We start from the raw sequence: 16,385 nt of genomic DNA on the forward strand, positions 1-16,385 counted from the left end.
AAAAAAAAAAAAAAAAAAAAAAAAAAAAAAATTTAGCCTGGGGTGGTGGACATCCCTGTAATCCCAGCTACTTGGGAGGCTGAGGCCAGAGAATCACTTGAACCTGGGAGGTGGAGGTTGCAGTGAGCCGAAATTGTGCATTAGCACTCCAGCCTGGCCAACAAGAGCAAAACTCTGTCTCAAAAAAAAAAAAATGATAATAATAATTATTCATAAAAATATTTTTATTTTCATTTATTATTGTTATTTTGCTTTGAGAGAAAGAGTCTTGCTTTGTTACCCAGGCTGAAGTGCAGTGGTGCAGTAATAGCTCACTGCAGCCTCAAACTCCTGGGCTCAAGGGATCCTCCCCCACCTCAGCCTCCGAAGCAGCTGGGACTACAGGTGCACACCACCACAACCAGCTAATTTTTTTTTTTTTTTTTTGGAAGAGATGGAGTTTCACTTTGTTGCCCAGGCTGGTCTCAAACTCCTGGCCTCAAGCGATCCTCCCGCCTTGGCCTTTCATTGCACTGGGATTACAGGCATGCACCACTAGGCTAGCTAATATTTTAAATTTTTTGTAGAGACAGAGTTTCACTATATTGCCCAGGCTGGTCTTGAACTCCTGGCCTCAAGTGATCCTCTTGTAGGATATGGGGTTTCTAACTCAAAGCTTATACTATCTGGATTTTTATCAGGATCCTGCCTCTACCCCCAAACTTCTTACGTCTAAACTGGAAGGAATAGCTTCCCTTCACCTGCCTTTCCCCGTTGCCTCCAACAGGATGATGAAATCAACCAGCAAAGCCAACTCATAGAGAAGCTCAAGCAGCAAATGCTGGACCAGGAAGAGGTAACAGGAGGGAGGGCAGGACCTGAGAGCAAAGGGGTTCTGTTCATCCCTGGAAGGCATGGAATAGACCTTTTTAAAATCAGATGGAAGAAGGGGCTTTGTGCTTAGGGATTAATCATTCCCGCAAGCAATAGAAGTCTGGGAACTTCACTGGGGCTTTTCTTTTCTTTTTCTTTTTTTTCTTTCTTTCTTTCTTTTTTTTTCTTTTAGAGATGGAGTCTCAATTTGTTACCCAGGCTGGAATGCAGTGGTGCAGTCTCAGCTCACTGCAGCCTCAATCTTCCAAGGTCAAGCAGTCCTCCTGCCTCAGCCCCCTAAGTAGCTGGGACTACAAGTGCCCCACCACACACGGCTAATTTTTGTATTTTTTGTAGAGATGGAGTTTCGCCATGTTACTCAGGCTGGTCTCAAACTCCTGAGCTCAGGCAATCCGCCTACCTAGACCTCCCAAAGTGCTGGGATTACAGGCGTGAGCCACTGCGCCCAGCTGGGGCTTTTCTTAAAGCACAAATTTTAGAGTCTGGGGGCTTCTTCTTTATTCATTCTGTTGCCCTATTTCTATGAAGCCTAAAGCCTACTTCCTCTTAACTCTTTATTTTGGGTGGGAGTGCTCAGCTTCCCAGACCCAAGGCCATAGAAGTGGTCACTGGCAGTGAGCTTTCCCACATGCCACTCTTCTCCCTTGAAGCTGCTGGTGTCCACCCGAGGAGACAACGAGAAGGTCCAGCGGGAGCTGAACCACCTGCAATCAGAGAACGATGCCGCTAAGGATGAAGTGAAGGAAGTGCTGCAGGCCCTGGAGGAGCTGGCTGTGAACTATGACCAGAAGTCCCAGGAGGTGGAGGAGAAGAGCCAGCAGAACCAGCTTCTGGTGGATGAGCTGTCTCAGAAGGTGGTAAGTGGTGTACCAATGGCCCAACAGCTCCCTGGCCACAGAACATTTCCCATGTTGAGGGAACCTCTGCATCCTTCCAGGGCTGTATGGTGGCTGCACCTCTGCCCTGCTGTTCAGTGTATTGTGAGTCCCTCCCCAACCTTGTCACTGCACTTTCCCCTCGAAGTTCCTCTCCCTTCCAGACTCTCTTGCAGAGCCTATGTTCTCTTCATAGCAGCCCTCAGGGTCTTGCATGAAGGGAGAGGCCTCTGCCTGGGCTGGGCAGGGGAGCCAGAGGATGGCAACAGGAATGACCTGAGGGGCTGTCCCCAGGCCACCATGCTGTCCCTGGAGTCTGAGTTGCAGCGGCTACAGGAGGTCAGTGGACACCAGCGAAAACGAATTGCTGAGGTGCTGAACGGGCTGATGAAGGATCTGAGCGAGTTCAGCGTCATTGTGGGCAACGGGGAGATTAAGCTGGTGAGTGGTGAGAGACAGCGGTCTTGTTCAGGCTGGGCACTAGTGGAAGATGCAAGATGAGCCATCCAGGCCTTCGCAGATACTGAGAAAGGCAGCCAGAGAGCCAGGGAACATGCCTTTGAACCAGACCCAGGAAGACAGGTAGAGGCTTGCATAGACCCAGTTGAAAAGATACATTCTAGGTTGGGTGCAGTGGCTCACGGCTGTAATCCTAGCACTTTGGGAGGCCGAGGTGGGCGGATTGCTTGAGGTCAGGAGTTCGAGACCTGACCTCGCCAACATGGCGAAACCCTGTCTCTACTAAAAATACAAAAATTAGCCAGGCGTGGTGACGTGCACCTGTAATTCCAGCTGCTCAGGAGACTGAGGTAGGAGAATCGCTTGAACCTGGGAGGTGGAGGTTACAGTGAAACGAGATCACACCACTGCACTCTAGCCTGGGTTATAGAGTAAGATTCTGCCAAATAAAAAAAAAAAATTCTAAAGGGTGCTGAATAAAGAAGCAATGGAGGCCAGGCATGGTGGTTCACGTCTGTAATCCCAACATTTTGGGAGACTGAGATAGGCGGATCACTTGAACCCAGGAGTTCATGACCAGCCTGGGTGACAGTGAAACCCTATCTTTACAAAAAATGCAAACAATTAGCCGGGCGTAGTGGCACACGCCTGTAGTCCCAGCTACTTGAGAGGCTGAGGTGGGAGAATCACCTAAGTATGGGAGGTTGAGGCTGCAGTGAGCCATGATTGAGCTACTGCACTCTAGCCTGGGCGACAGAGCCACACCCTGTCTTTAAAAAAAAAAAAAAATGAGGCTGTACACGGTGACTCACGCCTGTAATCCCAGCACTTTGGGAGGCCGAGGTAGGCAGATCACTTGAGGTCGGGAGTTCGAGACCAGCCTGACCAACATGGAAAATCCCCGTGTCTACTAAAAATACAAAATTAGCCGGGTGTGGTGACTCATGCGTGTAATCCCAGCTACTCGGGAGGCTAAGGCAGGGGAATTGCTTGAACCCGGGAGGCAGAGGTTGCAGTGAGCCGAGATCACACCATTGCACTCCAGCCTGGGCAACAAGAACGAAACTCCGTCTCAAAAAAAAAAAAAAAAAATAGGGAGGCCGAGGTGGGCGGATCACGACGTCAGGAGATCGAGATCATACTGGCTAACACAGTGAAACCCTGTCTCCACTAAAAAACATACAAAAAATTAGCCGGGCATGGTGGCGGGTGCCTGTAGTCCCAGCTACGCAGGAGACTGAGGCAGGAGAATGGCGTGAACTTGGGAGGCGGAGCTTGCAGTGAGCAGAGATGCACCACTGCACTCCAGCCTGGGCAACAGAGTGAGACTGCGTCTCAAAAAAAAATATATATATATAATAATAATAAAAAGAAGTAGCAACAGAGCAGTGTTTACAGCAGCAGTTAGAGGTGGGGCATAGGTACAGAGTTAAGAATGAAATATGCAAATCTGTGGGTGTGAGAATAATCTGGGTGATCAAGCAGATCAGAATAAAATCATGTTGCTTTATAAGATTTATTTATAAGTAGGAGACTGTCAGAATTGGATTTTTTTTTTTTTTTTTTTGAGACGGAGTCTTGCTCTGTTGGCCAGACTGGAGTGCACTGGTGTGATCTTGGCTCACTGCAACCTCCGCCTCCTCGGTTCAAGTAATTCTCCTGCCTCAGCCTCCCTAGTAGCTGGGACTACAGGCACACGCCACCACTGCCGGCTAATTTTTTGTATTTTTAGTAGAGACAGGGTTTCACCATATTGACCAGGCTGTTCTCGAACTCCTGACCTCGTAGTCCACCCACCTCGGCCTCCCAAAGTGCTGGGATTACAGGCATGAGCCACCGTGCCCAGCCCAGAATTGAATTTTTTTTTTTTTTGAGATGGAGTCTCACTCTGTCGCCCAGGCTAGAGTGCAGTGGTGTGATCTCAGTTCACTGCAACCTCCGCCTCCTGGGTTCAAGCGATTCTCCTGCCTCAGCCTCTTGAGTAGCTGGGATTACAGACATGTGCCATGATGCCTGGCTAATTTTGTATTTTTAGTAGAGACAGGGTTTTACCACCATGTTGGCCAGGCTGGTCTTGAACTCCTGACCTCAGGTGATGCACCCACCTTGGCCTCCCAAAGTGCTGGGATTACAGGCGTGAGCTACTGCACCTGGACAGACTTGGATTTTTAAATGCAGGCAGAAGAATTTAATGTGAAATACCAGTGATAGAGAGCTGCTAAAGGTCGTTTGGAAAATACCAATCCCATTTGAGTCCCTGCATACGTGGGTGTGTGTGGGTAGGTAAAAGGTGGGAGGGAAGGGATAAAGCTTCCCAGCAGCCAAGAAGCATCTCTTCCTCCTTTACTCACCCTTAGCCAGTGGAGATCAGTGGGGCCATCGAGGAGGAGTTCACTGTGGCCCGACTCTACATCAGCAAAATCAAGTCAGAAGTCAAGTCTGTGGTCAAGCGGTGCCGGCAGCTGGAGAACCTCCAGGTGGAATGTCACCGCAAGATGGAAGTGACTGGGCGGGAGCTCTCATCCTGCCAGCTCCTCATCTCTCAGGTGAGTGCCTAAGTTTGAAAACCTTCAGATGCCATGTGAGAAAGAAGGCTACTCTGGGGTTATGGCTAAAACTCCTAACACCCAGGTGGGTGTCAAAAGTTCTGGGGTCAAAATTCTGGGGTCAAGTGAAATCAAGGACAGAAAAGCTAGGGTGGCAGGGGTGCAGATCAGGGCCAAAAAAGTAAAGGCTCAGGGCGGGTACTGCCCCCTGAACCAAGGGAGCTAAAGGAAGAGCCCCATAGGAATGGCCCCCAACCCTGCACCCTCATGGGAAGTATAGCAGGAGGGAGGGCTGGGAGCACAGCTGGGGTTGGAGATCTGTGCGGCCTGGGGTTGTGTCCTTTGCTCCATCTTCTTCCTCTCACCAACTTTCTCCCACCAGCACGAGGCCAAGATCCGCTCACTTACAGAATACATGCAGAGCGTGGAGCTAAAGAAGCGGCACCTGGAAGAGTCCTATGACTCCTTGAGTGACGAGCTGGCCAAGCTCCAGGCCCAGGGTGAGGCCTTCTTACTCCTCCATCCCACCATCCAGGGCAGAGAAGTCAGAAACATCAAAAGAAATCACCCCAATTATCACTCACTCAAAGCATTAACTTGAAATCATGGATGCCAACTCATATATTAGCCAAGATTTTGCATGTAGCTCATTTTACATGAACCATACACCCTTGTTCTCTGTTCCTGCTATATCAAATTGGACAGTCCTAACACAGAAGAACACCCCTGTGGGCCCATCCCCAGTCCTTCCCGGAGTTCTGGTCACAACATGAAGTTCTTTCTGAAAGAAGTAGGTTTGATGTCAGCTGTCTTCCCCTCTTTCCCTTAGAAACTGTGCATGAAGTGGCCCTGAAGGACAAGGAACCTGATACCCAGGATGCAGATGAAGTGAAGGTGAGTGGGGAAGGTGTCAGGGATAGTTGGGGCCTGGTGTGGTGAAAGCTGTGCTGGCTCTCACAGAGCTTGTTTCTGGGAGTCTGGCCTTTGAGCTTGGGGTGGGATTGTTTGCAGAAGGCTCTGGAGCTGCAGATGGAGAGTCACCGGGAGGCCCATCACCGGCAGCTGGCCCGGCTCCGGGACGAGATCAACGAGAAGCAGAAGACCATTGATGAGCTCAAAGAGTAAGGGTTCCCAAGGGCGACTCCAGCCCCTCCCGGGTCCTGTCACCTTGCTGTGCCAACTCACATGTCCCCTCTGGATCTGATTATTTAACATCCGTGTGTCATTCCCTCAACAATGCCACAACTTTGTAGCCCCACCTCAGGAGATACATGGAATAAGGACTAGTCCCTATCCTTGAGGCTCCCAGGATTGGAGAGGTCAGGGTTCCTGGCTCTGTCATGGAGATGGTGGCCTGAGTCTGCCCCTGGTATCTGAAACTGGACACATCAATTCTAACTGGACTCACTCGTTCAAGAAGGAAGAGATGTTTGAAGAGCTGGTCTTCCCTTCCCCCTCATTAACATCTTTTCCCCCCTCTCCTTACCTCCTGATGCTCTGTAGCCTAAATCAGAAGCTCCAGTTAGAGCTAGAGAAGCTTCAGGCTGACTACGAGAAGCTGAAGAGTGAAGAACATGAGAAGAGCACCAAGCTGCAGGAGCTGACGTGAGTGGCATGGATTTGCCTGTAAGCCCACAGCCTTGTAGGCTCAGAACTGCGAACTCAGTCATACTTGCAGAGGCAGGATACACACGCAGACATGATAGGGTGACTCGTGGGAAAAATATGATGGGGTAGGGAAGGGACAAAAAGGACACTCTCAGCAATGACTGCCGTTGAGTATTCACCAGTATGGAAGGAGGTTTACGATGTTCTATTCAGTGTAAAATGCAGGTTACAAAACCATATGCATGGTATGATCCCATAAAAATGGATACATGGATATATAGGCATAGAAAAAAGAGTCTGGAAAGATGGACACCAGAAGGTTAATGTTGGTTTGATCTGTGAATAGTAGAATAATAGGCTTTTTATAAAAACTCGGCTTATCTCTCTCTTTAAAATTCTTTTCTAATTTTTGCACAGTAAACATGAGTAACTTGTGTAATAAATAATAATAGGCTGGCTGTGATGGCTCACACTGGTAATTTCAGCACTTTGGGAGGCCGAAGCAGGTGGACTGCTTGAGCTCAGTAGTTCAAGACCAGCCTGGGCAACGTGGCAAAACCCTGTCTCTGCTAAAAATACAAAAATTAGCTGGGCATGGTGGCATATGTCTGTGGTCCCAGATGCTTGGGAGGCTGAGGTGGGAAGGATCCCCTAAGCCCAGGAGGTTGAGGCTACAGTGAGCCATGATTGTGCCACTGTACTCTATCTAGCCTAGGTAACAGAATGAGACCCTGTTTCAAAAAGTAACAATAATAGTAATACTTAAATGGAGATAAAAGTAATAGAGGAAGAGGCAGGAGGAAGGAGAGTCCTGAGGGATCTTTCCATTTCCCTTATTTCTCTTGCTACAGATTTCTGTACGAGCGACATGAACAGTCCAAGCAGGACCTCAAGGGTCTGGAGGAGACAGTTGTGAGTGGTTCCCTTCTGTGCCAAATTCACAGGACTGGGGAGTGGGAAGGCTTCATTTCTTCCTAACTCTATTCCTCCTGCCCTTTTTCAGCCATTCTGTAGCATAATCAAGACACATTTTTTCCTAAAGGATGAGTGACTCACTATAGAAACTGGAGGTTCCTATAATTCTGGAGGAATAGGACAGACCTGGTATCTGGCTATTCCCAATTTTTCATCATTCTTTCCAGGCCCGGGAACTCCAGACCCTCCACAACCTTCGCAAGCTGTTCGTTCAAGACGTCACGACTCGAGTCAAGAAAGTGAGTGCTGTCCTTGGGGTCTTATCAGCCCCCACATCCTCCTCCCATCCTTAGGTTTCTCCCGCCCCTGTTGCCCCCCATGGGACTGGCTTGGCCTGGTCTTGGTGGGATCTGTTTGGCCTCAGGACAGCTGCATCTTTCCTTCTATCTGTTCTCAGAGTGCAGAAATGGAGCCCGAAGACAGTGGGGGGATTCACTCCCAAAAGCAGAAGATTTCCTTTCTTGAGAACAACCTGGAACAGCTTACAAAGGTTCACAAACAGGTAAGAGTCTGCTGAAGGAGCGAAGAGAACTTCTGAGGCCAGGTACCTAGGATACCAAATCCTCAGAGGCCCCTTGGATTCAGGAAAATCTAGTTGCATTTTTTCCTTACTGTTCGCTTTTACTTTCACTACTAATCCCTTCTTTATACAATATTTGGTCCACTTTTACCTTGTTCTTTGTTTCATGCCTGTATTCCCTTCTCAAAGTTTCTAACCCACCTCTGCTCAAAGTGGAATTCCCTAGGCCTACCTTGGAGGGAGAGGTTGAAACTGACAAAGTCATGGACTGTAAATATACAGGAGGGAAACTGGTCAGACATTACCCAGAGATGGAAGGCAGGGAGACGAGAAGAAGCAAGGGAGTTGGGCTTCTCTCCTGGAGAGAACTCCATCGTCTAGGTCTGGGGCAGGCATGCAGGGACATTAAATGATGTCCCTGGCCAGGCACAGTCGTGCACGCCTGTAGTCCCAGCACTTCAGGAAGCCGAGGCAGGCGGATCACTTGAGCACAGCAGTTCAAGACCAGCCTGGGCAACATGGCGAAACCCCATTTCTACAAAAAAATACAAAAATTAGCCAGATGTGGTGGCGCACACCCATAGTCCCAGCTACTTGGGAGGCTGAGGTAGAGTGATTGCTTGAGCCCAGGAAGTAGAGGCTGCAGTGAGCTGTGATCATGCCACTGCACTCCAGCCTAGGTGACAGAGTGAGACCCGTTTCAATTAAAAAAAAAAGATGTCCCTGAGATGGTCCGGCCAGCCCCTGGTTGGGGCCCCAGTCAAAACTCCTGTGTATTAAGTTGCTGCCTCTCTGTCCCACTCCTTGCTGCTGCGGTTCTTTAGGTGGATGACTGGGTTTCAAAGGTATGGGGTGGGGAGGCAGAAGGGCAGTCCAAAGGAGTCAGGACAGGAAATGTTTGGTGTGTGCTGGGCAGGGGCACTCTCACTAGCACTAACTATCTGAGCCTTGAAGACAGGCTCAGCAAGCTGTCAACGGGTCCTTTTAACTAATTCATAAAATAAACCCTAACCTATACTTCATTCCTTTCCTTTCAAATCTACCTTAAGATTCCATTTAAACTTACATTCTCACTAGCCTAGCGCTTAAACTTCTTTTCCTTCCAGTATAATGCCCAGCATATGTAGTAAATATGCAGTACTTTTTTTTTTTTTTGGTAATGAATCCCAAACCTGTGCCCAGTGATAATGTACAGAGTTTATTTGTTTTATTTAGTCCTGCAGAGGGCTTTGCTATGATTTTTTTCCTTTGTTTATTATGAAACTGAGTAACAAAATTATAGAAAAGTTGAAAGGCAGATAGGAAACATTTGAAATCAATTCTGTCATTCAATTTTCATTCCTGCATTCACTTTCCCTCTCTGTCCAGATCCATATTATATTGCTTAAAACACACAGACACGCACACACACACACAAAGTGTATGTGTGCCACTCTGGGCCTCTCTGCCTATGGGAAAGCCCTGCTCTATGGAGCAAGCCCCCAAAAAATTTTCCACAAAAAAACACAACCACATACTGTTTCCTTTATCTTCATTGAAGCCTCTGCCTCTGTTCAAAGTCCCAAAAAACAAAAATGACTCACCTATAGGATAAAAAGAGGACTCACTACAATTTCCTACCTCAGCAGACACAAGAGTGAAAAGAAAAAGGAGATAAAAACTTCTCAGTTAACAGAATCTTAACAGCCAGGACTATAGCCCTATTATCAGTTAAACTAAAGTATTGTCACAGCAAAACATTGCTTATACTCCATAAATTGTCCAAATGGAAACTGCATGGAAAGGTTTCTAGCTTGTCCCCTTGAGCCCGCAGTGTTCTCCGCTACGCTGATTTACCTGCTGTCTTCCAAGGCCCTGCTCCTTTTGCAACCTGTAGTGCCCCCAGTCATTGTGTGGAACCTGTAAAAAGATCAGGAAGTCTTTTCTGGCTGCAGGGTGGTTGCTACGACGCTGTAGCTTAATTTCATTGGGGGAGGGATAACCCAGGAAGTCCCTAAATGTGAAGGTAATGAGTGCAAATGTTTGCGAGACCTCAAACATTTTCTTTCCTTCCTACGGGGCGGGCTCTGCCTGTCTGTGCGTGTATATCCGGGGCTCCTGAATTCCAGCTTCTGCTCCTGCTCTGCACTGCACCTGCCATGCACCCATTCTCCTCAATGCCACAGCCACCAAACTACTACTGTGCCCCTGCTGCCCCACCTTTGCATGCCCACAAAGCGCTCTCTGGGGAAGGGGGTCCTCATCCCCATGGTCGCCCTGGTGCTATTGGTCTGGCACATGCTGGGAGATGTCGGGGAGGCCAGATGGAGACAGGACAAGGCGCTGCCACGAGAGTTCTGGGCTGCAGTGGAGATGCCAGGTTTTACTGCCTAAAAAATTATATAACTTTTTAATGCCTGGCCACCCACCGTTCACTCTGGGGGAAGGAATGAGCTGGACAGAACAGTCCATTACATAAAGGCAATGAGGCCTTTTGAGGAAATGACATGGTCTCTGTCTTCTGTGACCCCTGATTTTTCTTTATTCTCTCTCCTCACCCCTGTCCCGTACACTCCTCTGGGTGACTGTCTTGGGTCACTTGCCTTCCTTTCCACTTCTTCCCTTTGGCTTGTACTATAGCTGGTACGTGACAATGCAGATCTGCGTTGTGAGCTTCCTAAATTGGAAAAACGACTTAGGGCTACGGCTGAGAGAGTTAAGGCCTTGGAGGGTGCACTGAAGGAGGCCAAGGAGGGCGCCATGAAGGACAAGCGCCGGTACCAGCAGGAGGTGGACCGCATCAAGGAGGCCGTTCGCTACAAGAGCTCGGGCAAACGGGGCCATTCTGCCCAGATTGGTGAGTAGGTGTTAGCAGGCAAGGTGGGAGTATCTCCTGAAGCAAATTTAGCAAATTACTAATTGCCAAGCAACTAGATTATTGCTTCTTACCTACCCCTAGCCTCATCCCACATCCCCCCAAAAAGTAAAAAAGGGATAATGTTACAAGCAACTCAGTTCAACCCCAGCTAAATGACCTCAGGGACCGGAGCAAATGCAGGGTCATAGCCTCCTCATGGTTGTTTTCTTTCTTTATTGCAGCCAAACCTGTCCGGCCTGGCCACTACCCAGCGTCCTCACCCACCAACCCCTATGGCACCCGGAGCCCTGAGTGCATCAGTTACACCAACAGCCTCTTCCAGAACTACCAGAATCTCTACCTGCAGGCCACACCCAGCTCCACCTCAGATATGTAGTGAGTGACCACAAGTGTGGGTTGGAGTCCCACCCAAGGCTCACTGGACCCTGGAAGGCATAGGGTGGGGTCAGTTATTGGTTGTGGCTTAATTATTTTCCTAAACCCTTTCTCAACTTCATGCCTATGATTAGAAGGTGGGTGTCTGCCCTCCCAGCTTGTGGCCATGTTTGTTGTCCTCTGCTCTCTGGGGATGGGGAAGGCTGAGCAGCTGTATCGCTGAGGGTGAGTGTGGATTAGTGGTCCTCAGACTAGTGGAGGGTGGGTGCCAGAGGCAGCCTCTTTTCTCTGCTCCGTCCAGCTTTGCCAACTCCTGTACCAGCAGTGGAGCCACGTCTTCTGGCGGCCCCTTGGCTTCCTACCAGAAGGCCAACATGGACAATGGTGAGTGAAAAAGATGGGTAATCCCACCTTTGGGGTCCTCAGGGCTAGTTGAGAGGCATAAAAGTAAGTGACCTTAGTCTACAAAAAACACTAACTGAACCTTTCTGGTGTGCCAAGGCTTCAAATAAAAAAAAAAAAAAAAAAAAAAAAAAACATATAGCCAGGTGAGGTGGCATGCACCTGTAGTCCCAGTTACTTGGGAGGTTGAGATAGGAGGATTGCTTGAGCTCAGGAACTTAAGGCTGAAGTGCACTGTGATTGCACCTGTGAACAGCCACTGCACTCAGCCTGGGCTCTAAAATAATAATAATAATACATATGAACAAAAAGTAACCCTTTACCTACAGCCTGAGCACTGCCCAGCCCTTTAGGTCTCAGGCTGCCTCGGAGTGAATTCCTCCTATTACCATGCCAATCCCAGCCCTTACCTTCCAGTTCCCTTTTCCTCTCCTTGGTGAGGGGCTGGGGAGATTTTTTCTCAAACAAAATAATGATGTAGCTTGGGATAATTAAGGAGAAAGTGTCACAGCTTATCTTTTTCTCTAAGGGATTAAGATGGGAGAGGGTTTGGGCAAACTGTTTCTAACACCCAATCTCCTTTTTTCTTCTTCTAATCCTGTGTTCTCAATGATGATCTCTTCAGGAAATGCCACAGATATCAATGACAATAGGTACAACAGTCCCCACTACCCCTGGGTTCTCTGGGCGGGACTAGAAGAAATGATTAAATTTCCCTTGTGCCCCACTTGGAGGTTCCTGGATCCTTGGGGGAAGGAGGAGGGAGTGAGACTCATTCTTTTCATCACTGTGTTGTCCAGGAGATCCAGTCATTCCCCTGCCTCAGTGCAGAATATCTCCCCTCCGCCAATCCCATCTTGCTTCTCCCTATTCCAGTGATAAGGTCTGGGCAGAAACATCATGGGCATCTGATGACTGGGTTTCTCGCCTACCTTAGGGAGCCTTGTGACATTGGACAAGTCATTTACGTTCCTCTGGCCTTGAATTTCCCTGCATTCCTGTAAAACGCAAATAGTCCCTGCCCTTTGTGATCTCACAGGAATGTTCTCAGAGCAGAGTAACCATGATGACAGGAATGCTTTCATTTCTGTGGAGCTGATCATGGTGGGTGTCTTCCTCCAGGAGTGACCTGCCGTGTGGCTATGAGGCTGAGGACCAGGCCAAGCTTTTCCCTCTCCACCAAGAGACAGCAGCCAGCTAATCTTCCACACCCACGGCTGCATACCTGCACTTTCAGGTAGCGTCAGGCTGCTTCCTCGGACCAGCCTCAGGTTGCTTCCCTTCTTGCTGACAGCCTCTTTGGTTCTCCGGCTTCGTCTTTCTTTCTTTTTTTTTTTTTTTTTTTTTTTACCACCTCAAAACTTTTACTATGTAGTTACCCCTCAACTCCTGCCTCCTGCTTTCCCCTGCTGGGGGCTACGCCTGCGTGGCCCCATGTAATCTGGACACTGACCTCCCGTGCCCCCTTTTGCTTTCCCTTAGGCTACAGCGGTAACCACAGTACTGTCTTTGTGCCACTAGGGGTCACTGTCATACGTCCAAAGAAGTGAGCTTGGCCGCTGTAGATGAGAGCCACACAGGGGTGGTAGACCGCAAAGCTATCAAGAGACCCTGGGGGGCCATCTGAACCCCACCTCTTCCTCCACCCTGAAATAATTTTGGATAGATAGGTGTTTTTGGAACCAAGACATCTCCAGCTAAGGCGATGTTTGTCCCATCCTGTGTCCTGCACCTGTGTCCCATCCTCCTCCCATCTGTATACACCACCAGTAAGCTTTAGGAAGCGGCCCACGAAGTCAGTCAGCGCTCCCCTCCCATCTTGCTCAGTGGAGGTGGAAAAGCCCCTCTTTTTCCTCATCTGTCCCCAGGTGCTCTCCTCTAGCAGCACAGGAACCTTCTTTGTTCTTGTGTGTCATCAGGTTTCTCACTAAGGTTGCTTTAGGGCCCAGAAGTGGCACAGAGAACATGGCCAGTCTCTTACTGCGCTGAATCTAAGCTGACGCCTCTCCAGGGGTTTCCCAGAATAGTAAATCGGGCACACACAGACAGAAAAGCCTGAGAAGCAGAGAAGCAGGAATGTGGAAGAGGAGTTGGGGAGGCCTAGGGATGGAGGTGCAAGCCTGGGTTGTTGGGGGCAGTGGTAGGGGGGTCTGCTTGTTGGTGTTAGAGGAACAGGACAGTAAACCAAAGTGTGTGTAGATGCCACCTGTTCCTGTTCTCTGGCTGAGCTACAAGCTGGGCCCTCACACCCTCTTTCTCTTTCTTTCCCAGTTTCTAAGAGGGACTGAGGCCTCTTCTCTCAGCATGCTGCAAACCTGTGGTCTCTGATACTAACTCCCTCCCCAACCCCTGTTGTTGGACTGTACTATGTTTGATGTCTTCTCTTACTTACTCTGTATCTCTTTGTACTCTGTATCTATATATCAAAAGCTGCTGCTATGTCTCTCTTCTGTTTTATTCTCTAAGTATCTACTGATGTATTTAGCAATTTCAAAGCATAGTCTACCTTCCTTATTTGGGGCAATAGGGAGGAGGGTGAATGTTTCTTCTTTCTCATCTACTCGTCTCACACTGAGTGGTGTTAGTCACTGAGTAGAGGTCACAGAGATGACAAAAGGAAAAATGGGAGCTAGAGGGCTGTGACTCTTCACACATACACGCGCACACACAAACATGCACACACATGCACACACGCACACAAAGCCTTAAGCAGAAGAATGTCTTAGCATCATAAGACAGAGAAATAAACTCTTCCTCCCTCCTCTTTCACATATAGCACAGGGGAAGGTAAAATGGAAGGGCTGCTAATTGAGACATATAATTTTCTTCATACACCCCTCACCTTAATCAAAGGATTCAGGTGTTTACCTGTGCCCTACAAAGTCTGCCTTTTGCCTCCCTCTTCCTGTTTTCCCCTGGACTGAGAAATGGGTTGCTCACGGGACCATTTCCCTTTTTCTTCAAAGCTTCTTTTGATATTCCCGGCCCCAGAGCTCGTGACCAGAACTCAGAGCTGATTTAAAATATTTGGAAAAATGGAGGAGGCAGACTGCTCCCAGCAGCCAGTCAGGGGCTGCTCATCTCTCCATGGAGATGGTTACAGGCAGGTGTAGTCAAAATGATTGATTCCTTAGGTTTGTGGGTGAATAGGCTGGGAAATTTCTGAGTCTTTTTTTTTTGGTCACAGTGCCCTCAAGTGGAAGCGATGAGCTGGATTTCTTTCTCATTCCATACTGGGCGGCATGCTCCTCCCATCTCCACCTTTGGTTTGGGGGCTTCCAGCTCATTGGCAAAATCTCTCTCTCTAGTTGCCGTCCTTTCAAGCTGGAGCCTGACTTTTCCCCAATATACATTTTTTTTTCTCCACAAAGAGTTCCTTCTCTGATGTCCCCATCTGGTATTAAGTGCACTTTAAAGAAAGGGGCAGGGTGGATTTTCAAGAGGCGGGGAGCTCTAAGGCTTGACCCTGAGGGCTCTTCTCCCAGCCATTCTCAGCCCATATGCAGCACCCCCCACACCGAAGAGGACTATTGTTTTAGTTTCACATGGTCCTTTCCTTCCACATGGTGCTAAGGTGGTTTTCTAGGTAACTGCAGGGATGGAGGTCACTAGCCAGTCCAAACCAGGAGAGAAAGTCTGGTGTCCTGATATCCAGTCTTTTCTAGGAGGAAGACCAAGATTCTCCAGCAGCAGGGCAGCCTATCACCCAGCTTCTTAAGTCAGGAAAGGAAGCTGAGTGGGAATGCCAGCCAGTAAGCGCAGGCTGCACTGGCCCATGACTCCTTCAAGGGAAAGAGGCCCTGCTCCCTTTACCTGCTGAGCTCCTTTTAGCAGTTAGGGAGAACTGCAGGGGGAAAAATACCAGTGGAGTGTGGAATAAATCCAAAGCAGTGATTATTTTTAAACGCTTTTCAAAACAAATCTTACATATAACCCCAATATAAAAAATAAAGGAATGCAGACCTGGACAGTTTGCACTTTCTTTTTTTGGTGGAAGAATCCTCAGGGTCTCTTAGGACTGACTGTTCAAAGCCTCCTCAGCGAATGAGCCCTGGAACAGTCCTACAAGACCCTGAGGATTCTGTGGAGTAGTTTGAAAACCATTGTTCTGAGGAAGGCGGTCCAATCTGGCTCCTCACACTAAAGCTGCAACTCACGGAAAAGAGGGCAACAGTGGGGTAGACAAGCCACGCTGTCTCCAGACCCACTAGGGTAGAAGGAAGGTTCCTGTGGGCCTGTGGACTTAGGCTAATATTTGCTGCCAGCAGGGCACTTAAGAATCCAGGGGGTTTTATGTAATGTTGCCACCACATGGTTCTTTTAAAAACACGTAAGAAAATGTGAGGGTGTAGCGCAGATGAGGAGAGAGATGACACAGAGGGAGCAGCCTTCTCTTTAGCAAGATGTAAGGAAAATATAATTCACTTACATAAAAAAGAAACAACACACACGCAAACCCTTCACCAGAAGCTTCACACTACATCCTCCTCCTCCTCCTCCTGCTCCCTACCTTCGCCGCATCCCTTTCAGAGCCAGGGTCACTGCAAGGGGCGCCTGGCCTGCCCACTCACATCTGCCAAAATTTTGCATGCCAGCGTGGAAGACAAACCAAACTGCACAACCCCCTGTGTGTATTTACTTGGTGTACATAGATATCTTTAAAATAAAATAAATTCATTGATGACTCTACATTGTTGTAAATATTCTTTATCCCTTCCCAATCTCACTCCCTTCCTTGGATGTAATGGAACTTGATAGAATATATCCTTCCAGATGTTTTTCTATAGACTTAGGCTTGGTTTTTTCCCACTTGACAATATATCCAGGAGATCTTTTTATGTCAATATATATAAATTGACCTCATTAAAATATAATTTTTCACATTTATCCTACAG

The 16,385-nt window shown here is 48.4% G+C and overlaps 1 protein-coding gene across 2 annotated transcripts in view; it reads left to right on the forward strand.

The window, feature by feature from the left end:
• The window catches only part of KIF5A (kinesin family member 5A), a 37,238-nt gene extending 21,059 nt beyond the window's left edge, over window positions 1-16,179 (forward strand). The window contains exons 13-29 of one of the 2 annotated variants that reach the window (XM_023210669.2): window positions 767-835; window positions 1,524-1,730; window positions 2,043-2,189; window positions 4,565-4,753; window positions 5,136-5,253; window positions 5,583-5,647; window positions 5,765-5,874; window positions 6,257-6,358; window positions 7,213-7,273; window positions 7,504-7,575; window positions 7,734-7,838; window positions 10,476-10,692; window positions 10,935-11,088; window positions 11,390-11,472; window positions 12,116-12,143; window positions 12,613-12,727; window positions 12,973-16,179. In XM_023210669.2, the coding sequence (XP_023066437.1) occupies window positions 767-835; window positions 1,524-1,730; window positions 2,043-2,189; window positions 4,565-4,753; window positions 5,136-5,253; window positions 5,583-5,647; window positions 5,765-5,874; window positions 6,257-6,358; window positions 7,213-7,273; window positions 7,504-7,575; window positions 7,734-7,838; window positions 10,476-10,692; window positions 10,935-11,088; window positions 11,390-11,472; window positions 12,116-12,143; window positions 12,613-12,691 (1,806 nt within the window). In that variant the 3' untranslated portion in view covers window positions 12,692-12,727; window positions 12,973-16,179. Of the gene's footprint in view, window positions 1-766; window positions 836-1,523; window positions 1,731-2,042; window positions 2,190-4,564; window positions 4,754-5,135; window positions 5,254-5,582; window positions 5,648-5,764; window positions 5,875-6,256; window positions 6,359-7,212; window positions 7,274-7,503; window positions 7,576-7,733; window positions 7,839-10,475; window positions 10,693-10,934; window positions 11,089-11,389; window positions 11,473-12,115; window positions 12,144-12,612 lie in introns of both variants that reach the window. The other variant, XM_023210668.2, reaches the window with a different exon arrangement.
• Window positions 16,180-16,385: the final 206 nt, after the last annotated feature.

Source organism: Piliocolobus tephrosceles, chromosome 10, assembly GCF_002776525.5.
Source record: "Piliocolobus tephrosceles isolate RC106 chromosome 10, ASM277652v3, whole genome shotgun sequence".
Taxonomy (NCBI): domain Eukaryota; kingdom Metazoa; phylum Chordata; class Mammalia; order Primates; family Cercopithecidae; genus Piliocolobus; species Piliocolobus tephrosceles.